General features: G+C 41.3%; 1 protein-coding gene across 2 annotated transcripts in view; it reads left to right on the top strand.

Annotated features, from left to right (window-relative positions):
• Positions 1-1,021: 1,021 nt before the first annotated feature.
• Positions 1,022-15,807, top strand: part of ric1 (RIC1 homolog, RAB6A GEF complex partner 1) — a 45,354-nt gene continuing 30,568 nt past the window's right edge. For both annotated transcript variants that reach the window (XM_085463757.1, XM_085463756.1), the window contains exons 1-2: positions 1,022-1,648; positions 5,833-5,940. In XM_085463757.1, the coding sequence (XP_085319883.1) occupies positions 1,508-1,648; positions 5,833-5,940 (249 nt within the window). In that variant the 5' untranslated portion in view covers positions 1,022-1,507. The remainder of the gene's footprint in view (positions 1,649-5,832; positions 5,941-15,807) is intronic.

Genomic DNA, 15,807 nt, shown 5'->3' with positions numbered 1-15,807 from the left:
TAAATGTTTATGGGGAGGAAAACTCACAAACACTGCTTCTTTTCCTTCTTTAGCCGCTGACAACATCTAGCTGCTTCCCTGCATCTCTCTAGCATCCTCCTCTGTCACAACAACTGCACATCCTCCTTTACTACATGAATGAATCTTCTCTGTGGTCTTCCTGTTTTCCTCCTGCCTGGCAGCTCCATCCTTTGTCCCGTATATCTGCTATTCTTCGCTCCAAACCATCTCAGCCTTGCCTCTCTTGACTTATTTTTCAAACCACTCAGCCTGAGCTATTTCTCTGATATACTCATTTCTAATCTTGGTGGACTCCCAGTGGTAATCTCATTATCTTCAGCTCTGCCACCTCCAGATCAGTCTCCCGTCTTTATGTTGACACTGTGATCTCCAAACCATACAACACAGCAGGTCATATATCCATCTTGTAAACCTACCCTTTCTCTGGCTCCACAAAGACCCAGTGCAACTCCTCCTGACCTTCTCTCTACTTGTCCATCAACACTCACTGAGTGCTTCAGCATAGTCCTGTTCCACAAACTTTATTTTATTTTATTATTATGGGAAGAATGATACACTAACATGATTAAAATTCCATGTTATTTCAATAATACTTTTATTCTGCTAAATAGCGCGCCATTTCATGGATGGATTTATGAGCTGGATATAAGAGATAAAACTGATGCACAGGCTCTAAATAATTAGGTTAAAAGCTTGTGTTGATATATGTTGATTTAAAAAGAACATAGCAAATCTAATGTGGATTATGGTTGCAGGATTCAGTGCAATGGTTGCAAATAATAATAATGAAAAGAAGAATTAAAAGTAGAAGAAAAAGAATGTATTACAATTAAAAGATGTCAGATAGACTGCAGTTAAGTCACACCCCTATGAAATTGTTTTTCCCAGGCATTTCCATTTTCACCACCAGGTGGCAGCATCGAGCCAAGCTGCCGACACCGCCATCTGGATTCGCACAACGGAGCGGTGACGTCAGATGTCAACAGGACGCAAACTTCCACTATTGCAGCCAATCAGCTTTTGGTCAGACAGACTCTTGGAAAGATGGCGACGGTGAGGCACAGAGGAGTGAAAACTGGACGCTTTGCTGTTACTAAACACCGCAGATCCACACTTCGCTAGAACCCACACGGCACCGGGTGTGGAAGTTAATCGGTCCGCTCTTGAGTCTGAACCCGCCGTTTGGGGCCGTATGGTGACGCTGCGGGTTTGCGCGCTGTTGTTTTCGGTTACACTTGGACTTCTCATTAGCTTTAAGTTGAAAAGCCAGCGCTAGCCCGGGCTAGCTGTGTAGCCTCACTCGGCTGTTTGGAAGCTGTATGGTACCCTTAACCGGTGTCAACACTGGCTTGTATATACCTTATAATTTTTTTTGTATTTCCGGAGCCGCTCATGAGTCACCTGGATTAAATATTGCACTTAAGGAGGAACAGGGGGCCACAAACTATTTGGCACTGCTGCGCCGAGGCGGAGTGAGTTTGCCGTCATGTATTTTCTAACCGGCTGGCCACGGAGGCTGCTTTGTCCGCTGAGGAGCGAAGAAGAGCCCTTCTACATCCAGCCCAGCTCCCAGCGCTTTTACTTCGCTCTGCTGTCAGAGACGCAGCTCAGCGTTTGGTTTAGTCGGGTGAGTTGAAACTCTGATCGGTCTTGAAATCAGCTGACAAAACAAAAACAAAAAAACGCTAGCTAAGATGTGATCTGGTGCCGTTTTCATTTCAAACGCATTGCAGCAGAGGGTGATAACCTGGCCGGCTGCCCTTCATGTTTTATTAAGTGCCGTAAATAAACACGGGGAGAAACTGTGGTGTCCCCATATGAGTAACTCAAACTACTACGTCTTCTTTCTTTTTTTTAACCTTCATGTGTTGGCAGAGGGTTCCACGTACACAGATATCAGACGGCAGGTGAACTCGTTACACATCATTACACGTGGATGTGTCATTCATTACTTAAGTTAAAACAATAATTTGACAGCAAAACTCAACCACAGTGGATTGGTGTTCACCTGATAGACGCTTTATAGCAGTTCAGTTTAAAGTTGCCCAAATGTTAGTAAATTGTATATTTTGGTAGGTGGACTGGTACTTATATAGTGCCTTTCTGCTCAGTTGAGCATTCAAAACACTTTCTTACTATAAGTGTTACACACATTCATACAGATGCCTACATAGCGGGGGTCAGTACCTTTGGAGGAGTCAGGGAGCAGTCCACTACCTTTAGATTGGTAGACCACCTACGCTACCACCTAAGCCATGTACAGCTACATCCGCTCTACTCATCAGTTTTACCCAGCAACATACAGGTCAAAGGTTAAGTTACTGTCAACAAAACATTTGTAATAGTGTTCAAAACATGCCATGACATGTTTTGCTTACCAGTAGTTTTCAGGAATTTAGGCAGCGCAGTTACAAAATAAATGTCAACACTTATCTCAGCACAATAATCGCGGTGTTTATTTTGTATGTCATGGCCACAAATGCGTCACATGACAGGAACATTTCACAGTGACTTAAACCAATCAGTCAATGTTAATTCTGTCTATTTATAAACTTATTGGTGCGGTCCAATAAGTTTATAAAAGTGCCAACATGCTGTGCTGCAGCTGGTTTCTTAACAAAACACCAAACTCTGAGCACTGCAACATCTAAAACATCTGGCTTAATTGACTCCTGAACCTGCTGGTATAGAGCCAAGGGAGCAGTGACTTTGAGGTGCGTGGTAACAACATAAACAGGGCTGAACAGATAGTGATGCCAGTGATGTGACATTCAAAATGGAACTTGGAAGGACAGACTGTAGAAATTAGTGGTAGGTCAGTAGCTTGTCAAACACATGAATGCTTTATTGGCAATCTCTTCTTCCCAAGAAATGCAAATAAAAACATCAAGGACTTTCTTGATAAGTTGTTGAAACAAGGGTTAATTGAAGAAGTCTAACAGCATAAGAAAAAATACGTATATTTCAATATATATTTTGAGTCACTGCATGTGGGATTCAGGTGATGTTGGACATGGTGGCAGCTTCATCATATTAATTCCTGTTTTTCACACTTTTTTTTTTAAATCTAAAATTAAAAAAAATGCAGAGAGTAGATGTGGTTTCTCTTTCACTGTTTCCAGGGAACTTCTCTACCCACTAAGCTCAGCTTTCAATACCATAGAAATGCGGAATGGGTCATGAATTGTTTGGTGTGCCTCCATTTTAGTACTTCTTCAGTATCTTTATCAACATCATACAGAGTATTTTGAATTCTTCTCTGTTGGCCTTGTTTATTTGAACGTTTTTGCCATGGTGACATCGAAAGGGAGCATATAATTGATTTTTATAACCTGCTATTGTGTACATTGTTTATAACGGTCTGTGATACATGCACACAGTCTGAATATTATTGAGTTGTGGCAACAATGGATCAGGGTTACAGTTAATTTCCAGAGACCTGCACAGGATGCGACCTTGTTTTGTTTCCCCTCCTTTCTTAAGAGTTCTGAGTGCCTGCAAGTATCCGTGGGGCATCCAGGAAAAGGAATGTCGATTGGAGGAACTTCTTCCTCTTGACATGTGCTGGTCACCCCTACTAAGTCCATTGTGTCCTTCAACTTTTCTGTATAGCTTAGGGGTTATCAGATGGCTAACATTAGGCTACTGCAGGGCTACCAGAGGAAGAAATAATTTTGATTTTTAAACAAAATAAGGAAACAAAAGTTCACAAACTTTTATTTCCATACAATTTAACTTGGATCCTTTTTTGGTATTGTTAATGTTGTCAATATTGTGATTAGCAATGAGCAAATTAGGGGTTTTTCCCAAGGAGAAGTCAGCATTTTCATAGAATCATTATTCTACCAAATAAATGGCACCAAAAATTTGGCTTAGTAGTTTTCAGTCTTGCCAGGTGACTGACAGAAAGTACCAAAAGTAAAGACTAACCTCACTGTGATGGTTTCCTTTCAAATCCAGTGTGTTGATGTAGAAAGACAAAAGTAAGCTATTGAGCTTCCAACATGTCAGTGTGCTACTTCTATTTAAGTAAGTTTTGCTTTTCCTAATGAGGAGATAGGTTTCTGTTTCCATCAGGTTCAGGTATCATTGGCATTATTAAATTTTAATTCTACGAAAGCGACACAATAGGTTAGGAATGGTTAAGCCCGTTGTCTCATTACAGTGAGTAGATACCAGCATTAAAGTTGCACAGCTGGAATTACATTACTGCTTTACCTCACCATAGCCAGTGTCCTGTTTTTACTGTAATAATGATCCTTGTTATATCTCACTGAAAACTGATTCAACAGCCTTACTTTAACACTCTGGGATGCCATACATACTTTTAAAATGTTTTCAATGATTGTGGTGCTAATTGTGTAAGTGGAAGGACAGGATTAACTGAATCAAGAGAGGTCACCAGAGTGAAGCCCACACATGAAAAAGCTTGATTACCACTTCAATTGGCAGTAAAATCAATTGGCAGTCATACTTTTGTAGCAAGTCTCAAGCTTCCATTATTGTTGATGCTCTGTACTGTTATTGTTGAATGTTGAATTATACTGTGCCAGATGCTTGATCTTAAGAAACCAAATCTTTTCACATTTTTTTTCCTCTTCAGCAGCTGTTTTAAAACTTGAAAATTTATTGGCTGGACATACAGGTTTTCTTTTTGAAGCTGTAGGCTAGTTCTTATTTTGCTGTAGAGAGAATAAGGTGAGGTAAACTAAGGGTGGTAGCCTCAAGCATACAGTTGTGGTTATAAGTATACATGCAGATATCAGGCATGAATGTCATGTTAACTTTGGGCTTGCAGTGATTTCTCTGAACTGTTTTTTTTTGTTTGTTTTTTTATGTTGTACATTTTTTTTGAAAGATGTATTTGTTTAGCAATGGCTCCTTGTGTCAACTTGTGTAAATGTTAGGTCATCACTGAGTTCCTTGGAATTCCCCATTGTTCTGAGTATTGGTCAGTCCAATGAGTGCTATCAAACAAATCATTTTTATGCTGCCAAAGAAAAACCACCAGTTGTAGTCATGATCACTAAAAGAATTTAATAGGCCTTGGTCTTGCCAATTTAAAAGATATTGTAGAACCTTGTGCACCCAGTTCTTGTTTTTTTAAAGTCATTATAGATGTATGCTGTACAGTCATTCAGCCCTGGAAAAAGAACAGTTCATGAAAGTCATGAAAACCCACATACCGGTAATTGCCATGACATCTATGCCCATGATGGCTGTATGAGAACTTCGCAACACACCTGTAGTTTATCCATTTTGCGTGATAGAAAGAGAAGCCTCAACATGCTTTTGTTTTCTCAGTAAAAATAGATTTTTCACAGTCCATGGGCCTCACTAGGTAGGAGATTTTTGGCATCACTGAGGTATTATAGTCATCCCATTTTTGGAAAAGAATTTGAAATCAAATCTGTATTTCTTCTTTGCCAAATACCCACCATTTGAGGCAATAAATCATTCCCGACAAATCCCCTTCCAGCACATTGGCTGACAAATATCTTTATAGATTATCTCTGTCAATCACAACCAACACTAGAAATAAAGCTGCTGTCATAATATCACACTGACATTGTTTACTGGGCTGCTGCCTGGGATTTATTTCATTTTTATTTTTTCGTAGATAGATGAGTTACTAGCTGTCACACAGCATGTTTTTTTAAGCATTTTTTAAATATTTCTATATTAATTACTTGATACAAGAGGTATGCTGTTTTCTTTTGTAGCTCCAGTGTTATTTGTTTAATATCAAATCAGATGATTTTGACCTCCAGAGCTCACTTTCTTTCCCATATTTCTGTTTCCCACCCACAGCCCAGTGTTTTGATAGTCAGCTATATCGAGTCTGCAAAGGCAGCGGCTCAGTTTGGCTTCTACCAGAAAGCAGAATGGAAACCAGACGACTCAATGATAGCTGTGGCGGTAAGTACACCCTTTGGCAATGTCATATCATATTTGCAGTTTGACTGATCAGCTTACGTTCTCCCCCAAGCTCTGTTACTGCAAAACACTAAAGTTGATACCAACTGCAGAAATGTAGTTTTGACTGAGTTTCCCTGGGACAAATTGTGTCGCATATTAGAGTAAACATCAACACATATTTTTGAGATTTTTTTTTTTCTTTTCAAGTGCTATCAAACAATCATATATCACAATTATGTCCTGGTTAAGCAGCCTTTTCTGGCATACACAAACATATGTCTTTGAGGGCTGACTGCTCACATAAGCACGATTGGTTCGCATGCAGTTAAGGCAAAGAGTCTGTGCTGCCTTCTTACAAGAACTCTGCCTGTTTCTTCTTCTCCTTTTTTTTTTTTTTTTTTTTTTTTTTTTAATAGGCCATTTGATTTTAGGTGTGAGTAAATTAAACCCAACCTTAAGAAACAAGTTAAAAGTCAGAATTGGTTGCAAGATCAAAACTTCTTCAGTGTGCAGAAAAAAACCCCAGTTAAAAAAGGTCAAAAGCAAATTCATGTTGTGTAAGACAGCGGTCCCAACCCTCTGGGCCACAGCCCGTGAGTCATTTGCTACCGGGCCGTGAGAGTTGAGCCTTGGGTGTGGAATTTAAGGTTTTCAGGAATTTAAGGTTTTTATCGTTATTTATTTATTTATTTTTTTTTATTGTTAACTCTGTTTCCCTGGGTCTTTTCCCGTGTGTTATGAATAAACCTTCTTTTTTTTCTTTTTTTTGGTACCAGTCTTGGTTTTATTTTGTTGTATTTGTCCATGACACCTTAAAGGCCGGTCTGTGAAAACATTGTCAGACAAAACTAGTGCATGGCGCAAAAAAGGTTGGGGACCGCTGGTGTTAGATATAACATGTTGCACCCAGGAGTGGGTGATACAGCTTCAGAAGTATATCACAATATTTAAAGGAAATGTGCAATACATTTTTTTGACTACATAGAAAAAAATTTTGTGAACAGTGGTTTTTTTTGTTTGTTTTTGTTTTGGATGCCCACAAGTAGCAGCATTTATGAGTGTAAATAAATGGGTGTTTTCCATCCTCCTTTTGCACTGAGCCACTTCCTACTTTGAAGAGCGAGTCGATTGAAAAAGGTGCCACCAGCAGCAGCAGGAGCGTTATGGTGCTCTAGTTGTGACACAACGTAAGTCAAAAGTTGACACAAACGTAGCCTCGTTATCTTTCCTTGAAATTTAAGGAAAAGTATAACATGACTGTGTAACATCTTAGTTTAAAAATAACTAATGCTGAAATGTATCTTCCTTCCTCTATTGGTTTGTCTTCGATCGAGTTTTATAACTAGCTCCTTAAAGCCCTGCTTTTCCACTACGTAACCAAATCAATAATTTCCATCCACTGTTTGCTCTTCGTGTCATGGTGGGGGGATCATTTGTTTACTTTTTGGTTGCACGTCACCAGCTGCTAGCATCTCGTCATTTACAGCCTGATTGTGCTCAACTGTATGTTTTTTGCCTCAAGTGATGAAACACGTTAGTTGTTTCCATCTTTAGTGGGAGCAGTGCTTTGTTGGAGGTTATTGAAGTAGCTCCCTTTTTAGTTTACTAAAGTGTCATCAGAGGCTGACACACGGCTCTTGCTGTCAGACTTGCCTGGTTGGACACACTAGGGAACATACAGTGGGGCAAAAAAGTATTTAGTCAGCCACCGATTGTGCAAGTTCCCCCCCTTAAAATGATGACAGAGGTCAGTAATTTGCACCAGAGGTACACTTCAACTGTGAGAGACAGAATGTGAAAAAAAAATCCATGAATTCACATAGTAGGATTTGTAAATAATTTATTCGTAAATCAGGGTGGAAAATAAGTATTTGGTCACCTCAAACAAGGAAAATCTCTGGCTCTCACAGACCTGTAACGTCTTCTGTAAGAAGCTTTTCTGTCCCCCACTCGTTACCTGTATGAATGGCACCAGTTTGAACTCATCATCTGTATAAAAGACACCTGTCCACAGCCTCAAACAGTCAGACTCCAAACTCCGCCATGGCCAAGACCAAAGAGCTTTCGAAGGACACCAGGAAAAGTATTGTAGACCTGCACCAGACTGGGAAGAGTGAATCTACAATAGGCAAGCAGCTTGGTGTGAAAAAATCAACTGTAGGAGCAATCATCAGAAAATGGAAGACATACAAGACCACTGATAATCTCCCTCGATCTGGGGCTCCATGCAAGATCTCATCCCGTGGGGTCAAAATGATCATGAGAACGGTGAGCAAAGATCCCAGAACCACACGGGGGGACCTGGTGAATGACCTGCAGAGAGCTGGGACCAAAGTAACAAAGGTCACCATCAGTAACACACTACAACGGCAGGGAATCAAATCCCGCAGTGCCAGACGTGTTCCGCTGCTGAAGCCAGTGCATGTCCAGGCCCGTCTGAAGTTTGCCAGAGAGCACATGGATGATACAGCAGAGGATTGGGAGAATGTCATGTGGTCAGATGAAACCAAAGTAGAACTTTTTGGTATAAACTCAACTCGTCGTGTTTGGAGGAAGAAGAATACTGAGTTGCATCCCAAGAACACCGTACCTACTGTGAAGCATGGGGGTGGAAACATCATGCTATGGGGCTGTTTTTCTGCCAAGGGGACAGGACGACTGATCCGTGTTAAGGACAGAATGAATGGGGCCATGTATCGTGAGATTTTGAGCCAAAACCTCCTTCCATCAGTGAGAACTTTGAAGATGAAACGAGGCTGGGTCTTCCAACATGACAATGATCCAAAACACACCGCCCGGGCAACAAAGGAGTGGCTCCGTAAGAAGCATTTGAAAGTCCTGGAGTGGCCTAGCCAGTCCCCAGACCTCAACCCCATAGAAAATCTGTGGCGGGAGTTGAAAGTCCGTGTTGCTCGGCGACAGCCCCAAAACATCACTGCTCTCGAGAAGATCTGCATGGAGGAATGGGCCAAAATACCAGCTACTGTGTGTGCAAACCTGGTAAAGACCTATAGTAAACGTTTGACCTCTGTTATTGCCAACAAAGGTTATGTTACAAAGTATTGAGTTGTATTTTTGTTATTGACCAAATACTTATTTTCCACCCTGATTTACGAATAAATTCTTTACAAATCCTACCATGTGGATTCATGGATTTGTTTTTCACATTCTGTCTCTCACAGTTGAAGTGTACCTGTGGTGCAAATTACTGACCTCTGTCATCATTTTAGGTGGGGGAACTTGCACAATCGGTGGCTGACTAAATACTTTTTTGCCCCACTGTACATGCGCGGTTGAAGTAAAAGTTTATGCTGGGATCGGTGTTTTACATGACTGTCTGAAATCGCTAATAACATCTTTATGTGTATTATGGTTAGTTTGTGCAACATTAATCACTTTTCTTACCAGTGAATCTCAATATTTGATAGACACAGATGATGACTGTTGGGATTTGTTACATATGGAGATTTAATTAGTGGTTCTAAGATGCTTGTGGATGTAGCACTTTTACAATAATATTAGTATGACTAATAATGTGTTTGATCAGTTGAAGTCTTTGTTGTGGAGTCTGACAGCAGTGGGGAGGAAAGACCTGCGAAATCTCTCCGTCTCTGTCTCCTTCAGCCTGCCACTGAAGGAGCTGCTCAGTGCTGTCAGAGTCTCCTGCATGGGGTGGGAGATGTTGTCCAACAGGGATAAAAGCTTAGCCACCGTTCTCCTGTCACTCACCACCTTCACTGGGTCCAGAGGGCATCCTAGAACAGAGATGGCCCTGCGGATCAGCCTGTTCAGTCTCTTCCTATCCCCAGCAGAGATATTGCCACCCCAGCAGACCACACCATAAAAGATGGCTGAGGCCACCACAGAGTCATAGAAGGTCTTCAGGAGTGGGCCCTCCACTCCAAAAGACCTCCGCAGCAGGTACAGCCTGCTCTGACCTTTCCTGTAGAGGGCGTCTGAATTATGAGTCCAGTCCAGTTTGTTGTTCAGATGAACACCAAGGTACCTGTAGCTGTCCACAGCTTGTCCATACCTTGGATGTTCAGTGGTTGCAGTGGAGGATGTTTGTGCCTGCGGAAGTCTACCACCAGCTCCTTGGTTTTACTGGTGTTGATCTGTAGGTAGTTCAGCTGGCACCAGTCCACAAAGTCTTGAGTCAGTCCTCTGTACTCCTTGTCGTCCCCATCAGTGATGAGGCCGACTATTGCAGAGTCATCAGAGAACTTCTGCAGAAAACACTGGGTGGAGTTGTGGGAGAAGTCTGCCGTGTAGATGGTGAAGAGGAACGGAGCCAGAACCGTTCCCTGTGGGGCCCCCCGTACTGCAGACGACTCTGTCCGACACACAGCCCTGAGTTCTCACATACTGTGGTCAGTCGGTGAGGTAGTCCAAAATTCAGGTAGTGAGGTGATGGTCCACTCCAGAGTTCTCCAACTTGTCCTTCAGGACCGTGGGAAGAATAGTGTTGAAGGCACTGGAGAAATCAAAGAACATGATTCTCACAGTGCTCCCAGCGGTCTCCAGGTGAGCGAGGGAACGATGTAGGAGGTGAATGACGGCAATAGCACTGAAACACAGTTGCTGAGCAGTCCACGTCATCAGACATCACTTTCAGTCACACATACTGCAGCGTTAACTATGGTGTGATATTACTGTGAAGTTTGCATGTTTAAGGTCTATAATATAACAGTAAATATAACATTAAGTCAAGAAAAATAACACTTTGTGGATAAAAATAAGGCAGAATCGCACAAGCGACATAAACCATATGGCCTCGCTATTCAATAATAGATATTTTAAAGATCATTTTGGGTACCTGTTGTGAGTATTTGTACATCAGTGTTCACAATTCTGGCGTTTTTGATTGAAAAACATGAACTCTTGACATACTGTCATGTCCACGTGTTTCAAAAAAGCAAGTTTGAAGCTAAACACGCTTTGACTTGTGTCAGGTCTACAACTTTCAGGCCACAAGCAGCTCCGGGTTTAATGCTGCACGAACGGAATAGCCTGCAGCATTCAAAAAGTCTACTGCAGCTGTTTAAGTAAATAACGGCAAAACATCAACAACGACGCGAAGAATTGTAAAAGTGTCGACAGTTAGAGATAATTTAGACAAGATTAACTTGAGAGGGGCTCAGCGTGCTGAAAAGCACAGGGAATGTCGAAGGGGGACTAGTTGCGGAAGAACAGAAAGGATTTTACAGTGACGCAACAATGTCTGTGCTGTGGTTACACTTTGCTCCTAATCTATAGTGTCATACGGTACTTTATCCTTTGCTGAACACTGATTAAGTATGCAGTTGGCTTGAAGTGAAGCAAATTGTTCTCTGCCAAAGTGGAACTGTAATGCCCTGCCAAACCAGCCTGGCCTCATTGCAAAAAAATAAAAATAAAAATTAAATGGTCACAAAAAATATCGATTTATTTGACTCTTTTTATGGACATCAGGGACGACTTTATAACTAACGTATATCAAGAGGAAGTATATTTTGTGTCTGTAGCATGTTGTCTAGATTCTTCAGTGGCCATGCTTTATTATGGTAACAGAGACGATAAAGCTTTAAAGAAATGGCAACTCAAACCATATTTTTGTGTGAGTTTTTGTTGCTTAAATGTAACCATTTTAATGATAATTTGGGAATGGTGGAGTGATTCACTCCCCCACCCCACCACTCAAGCCTTCAAATTTGGATTTGTTTGGGAGTGGGGTTTCACTATTAGGACAAAAATCATTTTGGTGACCAAAAAAAAAAGAAAGAAATTTTATGTTAAAGAGCACTAATAAGTAGATTAGAAGTTGTACAAAATGATATCACGTTTGTAGAGATGTTATAATTGTCCAGAGGATCTTACCATGTTACTCCCCTGTCAGATAGGACGTAGAAAACATGGTAATGTCTGCGGAGATGAAATGTTCTTCCACCATCTGTTAGCATTTAAGCACACATGCTTATTGATATTAGTTTAGACAGATATTTCCTTTACTGTCACATCTCCACATCTTAAAAGTGTGTGTGTGTGTGTGTGTGTGTGTGTGTGTGTGTGTGTGTGCGTGTACATCTGCACGCTGTAAAGTATACATTTTCAATTGTAATCACTGGTACATGTTGCCTGTGACCCCTCTCTGTGTTGAACTAATGTCTTCTTCAGCAACGTAACAGACGGACGTTGCATCTGTTCTATCAAACATACTGATGCACATAAAGAAGGATGAGCAGTGTTAGTGGAATCGGGCTGTTTCTCTTTTTGCATGCAAGATAAGATAGAGCTTGTGGGGATAAATGTTTGATAGGAGCTCATCTCATATATTATCATCTAGTTCCATTCAAAATTTCCTACCTTGATACCTGAGCACGAATGCCTACTGTACATACAGGAAGTCATTGGTTACAGTTGGTCATGATTGTTAGCTGAGCTACTGGGATAACTGTCTGATGGAAGTGTCAGGTTGAGTAACCTCACAAAACAAGTGTCTAAGTCAGAAGATGAGTCAAGCGGGTTCTAAAGGCCATGTGATCAGCAACACATAGCACGACTGCCAAGACAGAAAACAAAAGGATAGGCATCAAAACAACCGGCACACAGAGCATTGATTCATTAGGATCATTAGTGTCTGCTCCAAAAAATCCACTGCTTTGTGTTTGGGTGTGCTAGTATCCATGCTTGCAGAGGCATGCAGCCAGAGGATGAGGAGTTTTAATTGTGTAATTTTTATATGTACTTTGAGTTTTTTCTTAATATATACACTAACTGGCCACTTTATTAGTTACACCTTGCTAGTTCTGGGTTGGACCCACTTTTGCCTTCAGAACTGCCTTTATTCTTCACAGCATATATTCAAGAAGGTGCTGGAAAAATTCCTATGAGATTTTGGTCCACATTGAAATGAAGGCATCACGCAGCATCACGGGCTTGATGCAGATTTGTTAGGTGATACATGATGCAATTCTCTAATTTCACAACATGCCAAAGGTGCTCTTTTGTATTGACATGTGGAGACTGTGGAGGTCATTTGAGTGCAGAAAACTCGTTTTGATGTCAAGAAAACAATTTGAGATGATCTGAACATCATGACATGGTTTGTTAATCTGCTGGAAGGCACCATCATTGTGGTCACGTAGGGATGGATGTTGAAGTAGTTTGGCTATTCTCCTTCGACCTGTGGTGTTAACAAGACATTTTTCACCCAGAGAGCTGCTGCTAACTGGACATTTTCTCTTGTTCCAACCATTCTCTGTAAGCTCTAGAGATGGTTGTGCAGGAAAGTCCCAGCAGTTTCTGAAATACTCAGTCCACCAGCAACCACATTCAAAGTTTTCTTTCTTCTCCATTCTGATGCTCACGTCTGTAAAATTTCTGTAAAATCTGTCTCAAATAATGCTATGTATGGTCACTTTGCCAATTGGCTATAAATGGCAGAATATCCCCTGTTTGTGTTTTGTGGAGTTTGGTATACCTTAGTTAGATTCCCTTGCATTTCCATGTAAAAAAACTGTCAAGGGCACAATACATTGTTCAGAGGTGTGGCAGTGTGCTCGTTTGTCCCAAAACACTACCTCTTGTTCTTGAATCCGTTCTGCAGAATCAGGTGTTAAAGAAGCTGCTCCAGTGTACAAATACTGCAGTGTGCAAAGCAGATACGCTTATTCAGCAGATGCTATTTTCTGATTGGCTTTTACATCTTCCGAGCTAGAAAATATGGGGAAATCCCCCCCCCCCACCCCCACCCAAAAGACAGTGGAACAAATATTAGTGCAATAATCTCACCTCTCTTTCTCACTCACCTTTTTTCCTTGCTGCAAGAGTGCCAAAGTATACATGAATGAATGTTATGAACGTGTCTGAGAAAGCAGTAAGTCCCAGGCTCGGTCTGTCGGCACAACAGGGAGCAGGTGCAGAAGTTAAAAATACTAGGGCCCACACACCACTCACTTCCTGGGTTTACTTACTGCTGAAAGGAGTTATGTTCATGCACTTCATTTGTTTGGCAAAGATGATGCAACCATAAGAAGTCATCAAGGCTTACAGGTCTCAAGTTTGCTTGAAGCATTCACAGGATTTGTGGTGTCTTGACAAGCTGCTTATTCACAATGCCATAAATCCTCACACCTTCATTAGCACTGCAGTGTAATTATAGAGGGAACAGATTTGGACTGCAGAACAATAAAAGCCACCATTGCCCAGGCAGTAGTCCTTAATTCAGCTACCAGCTGTTTTCCAGATGTTTGACTGCAGGCCTTGAGGCTAACTAAACCATAGCTATGACTATCTTTAGCTCAGTGTGTGTCTGTGAGTATGAGAATGACAGAGAAATAAGTAAAGCAACTGACAGAGCAGGGAGAGGGATGGACTTCTGCGTGTGGTTGGCGTCAAGAAAGGATGACGTTCTTCAGACACGGGAAATACTTCTTACCATTTAGCTTTTCTCGTGTGTGTGTGTTTTGGGATCTTTCCGAGGCCAACGTGTTCCCTCTCTGTTTTTAGTCTCTCACACTGCAGCACTCAGGAAAGTGTTTTCACCAAAGACTGACCAAGAATACGGTGCAATTTTCTATCACACAGATGCACAACATACATAGTTATATTACTAGCATACATTTATAAACACATTCTAAAATGAAAAAGGATTAGGGTCAAAAGGGTTTCGTTTTATTTTGGTTTTTAAAGAAGGAACTGAAAGCTAAAAGTAAAGAGTCAGCAGTTTCAGCACTGTATCATATTTTGTAAACACAGGCAGCGCTCATTCCTGTTTTATCTTTAACATTCTGTGTGTTTATATAATACGTGTGCGATTGTGCATGTTCGTGTCTATGGGATAATGTGGCTTGTTATAAAAAGTGCTTTAGATGCTCAGTTAATGCGGAAAAGCGCTATATAAAAGTAACCGTAAACTATGTCCTATAACTAAAATATAGCTGTAATATAGCTATATATAAATGTGATTATGTCCTATATAATTAATATAATAATAATAATAATAATGGATTCGATTTATATAGCGCTTTTCTAGGCACCCAAAGTGCTTTACAATACCACTATTCATTCACTCTCACATTCATACACTGGTGGAGGCAAGCTACAGTTGTAGCCACAGCTGCCCTGGGGCAGACTGACAGAAGCGAGGCTGCCATATCGCGCCATCGGCCCCTCTGGCCAACACCAGTAGGCAAGTAGGGTAAAGTGTCTTGCCCAAGGACACAACGACCAGGACAGAGAGCCCAGGGATCGAACTGGCGACCTTCCGGTTACAGATGCGATTCCCAACCCCCTGAGCCACCGTCGCCCCGTTATGTAGTTATTACATAACTACATAATTATAACTATAAAACTATATCATATATGATAACATCCTATAACTATATATTGTTGGTGCATTTAGTTTACAACTTATATTGAGTTACTGTTACTTTTTGTCAAGTGTAGTTTGGTACACTTGTTGCAGTTAATAATTTGAGCTTTATTTTTGAAGTAATGAACTCCTCTGCACAAAGAGTCCTGTGACTGGTGCTGTGATCTTGATTTCAGTTATGTGTTGTTTAGGTGTTTATACTAGTGGATGTAAGTAGTGGTTTCCGGTGTTGGGCTGTTACAGGCCCTAAGAGTGAGACTCTCATAGCGATGACTGTTTCCCAGTCGGGTCAGTGTGTAAGTGTACTGGGCACAGGAATGCAACAAAAAACAAACCAAACAATCAGAAACAGACTTGATGAGGGTGGCCTGAGGGCCTGACGTCCTCTAGTGGCTTCTGTGCTCCCTGTGCGGCACTGTGGAGCCAGCTTGCCATAAAATACCAGGATTGGCAGGTCCACCACTCACGCTCTGCGCTTTTCACAGACGAGAGCAGGTTAACCTTGAGTCTGGAGA

The sequence above is a fragment of the Copadichromis virginalis genome, linkage group LG7 (assembly GCF_057382275.1).
Source record: "Copadichromis virginalis isolate Kocher_CV1m ecotype Utaka linkage group LG7, C_Virginalis_male_GT1.1, whole genome shotgun sequence".
NCBI lineage: Eukaryota > Metazoa > Chordata > Actinopteri > Cichliformes > Cichlidae > Copadichromis > Copadichromis virginalis.
The sequence above is the reverse complement of the archived record's forward strand: the minus strand, read 5'-3'. Positions and strand labels throughout refer to the sequence as shown.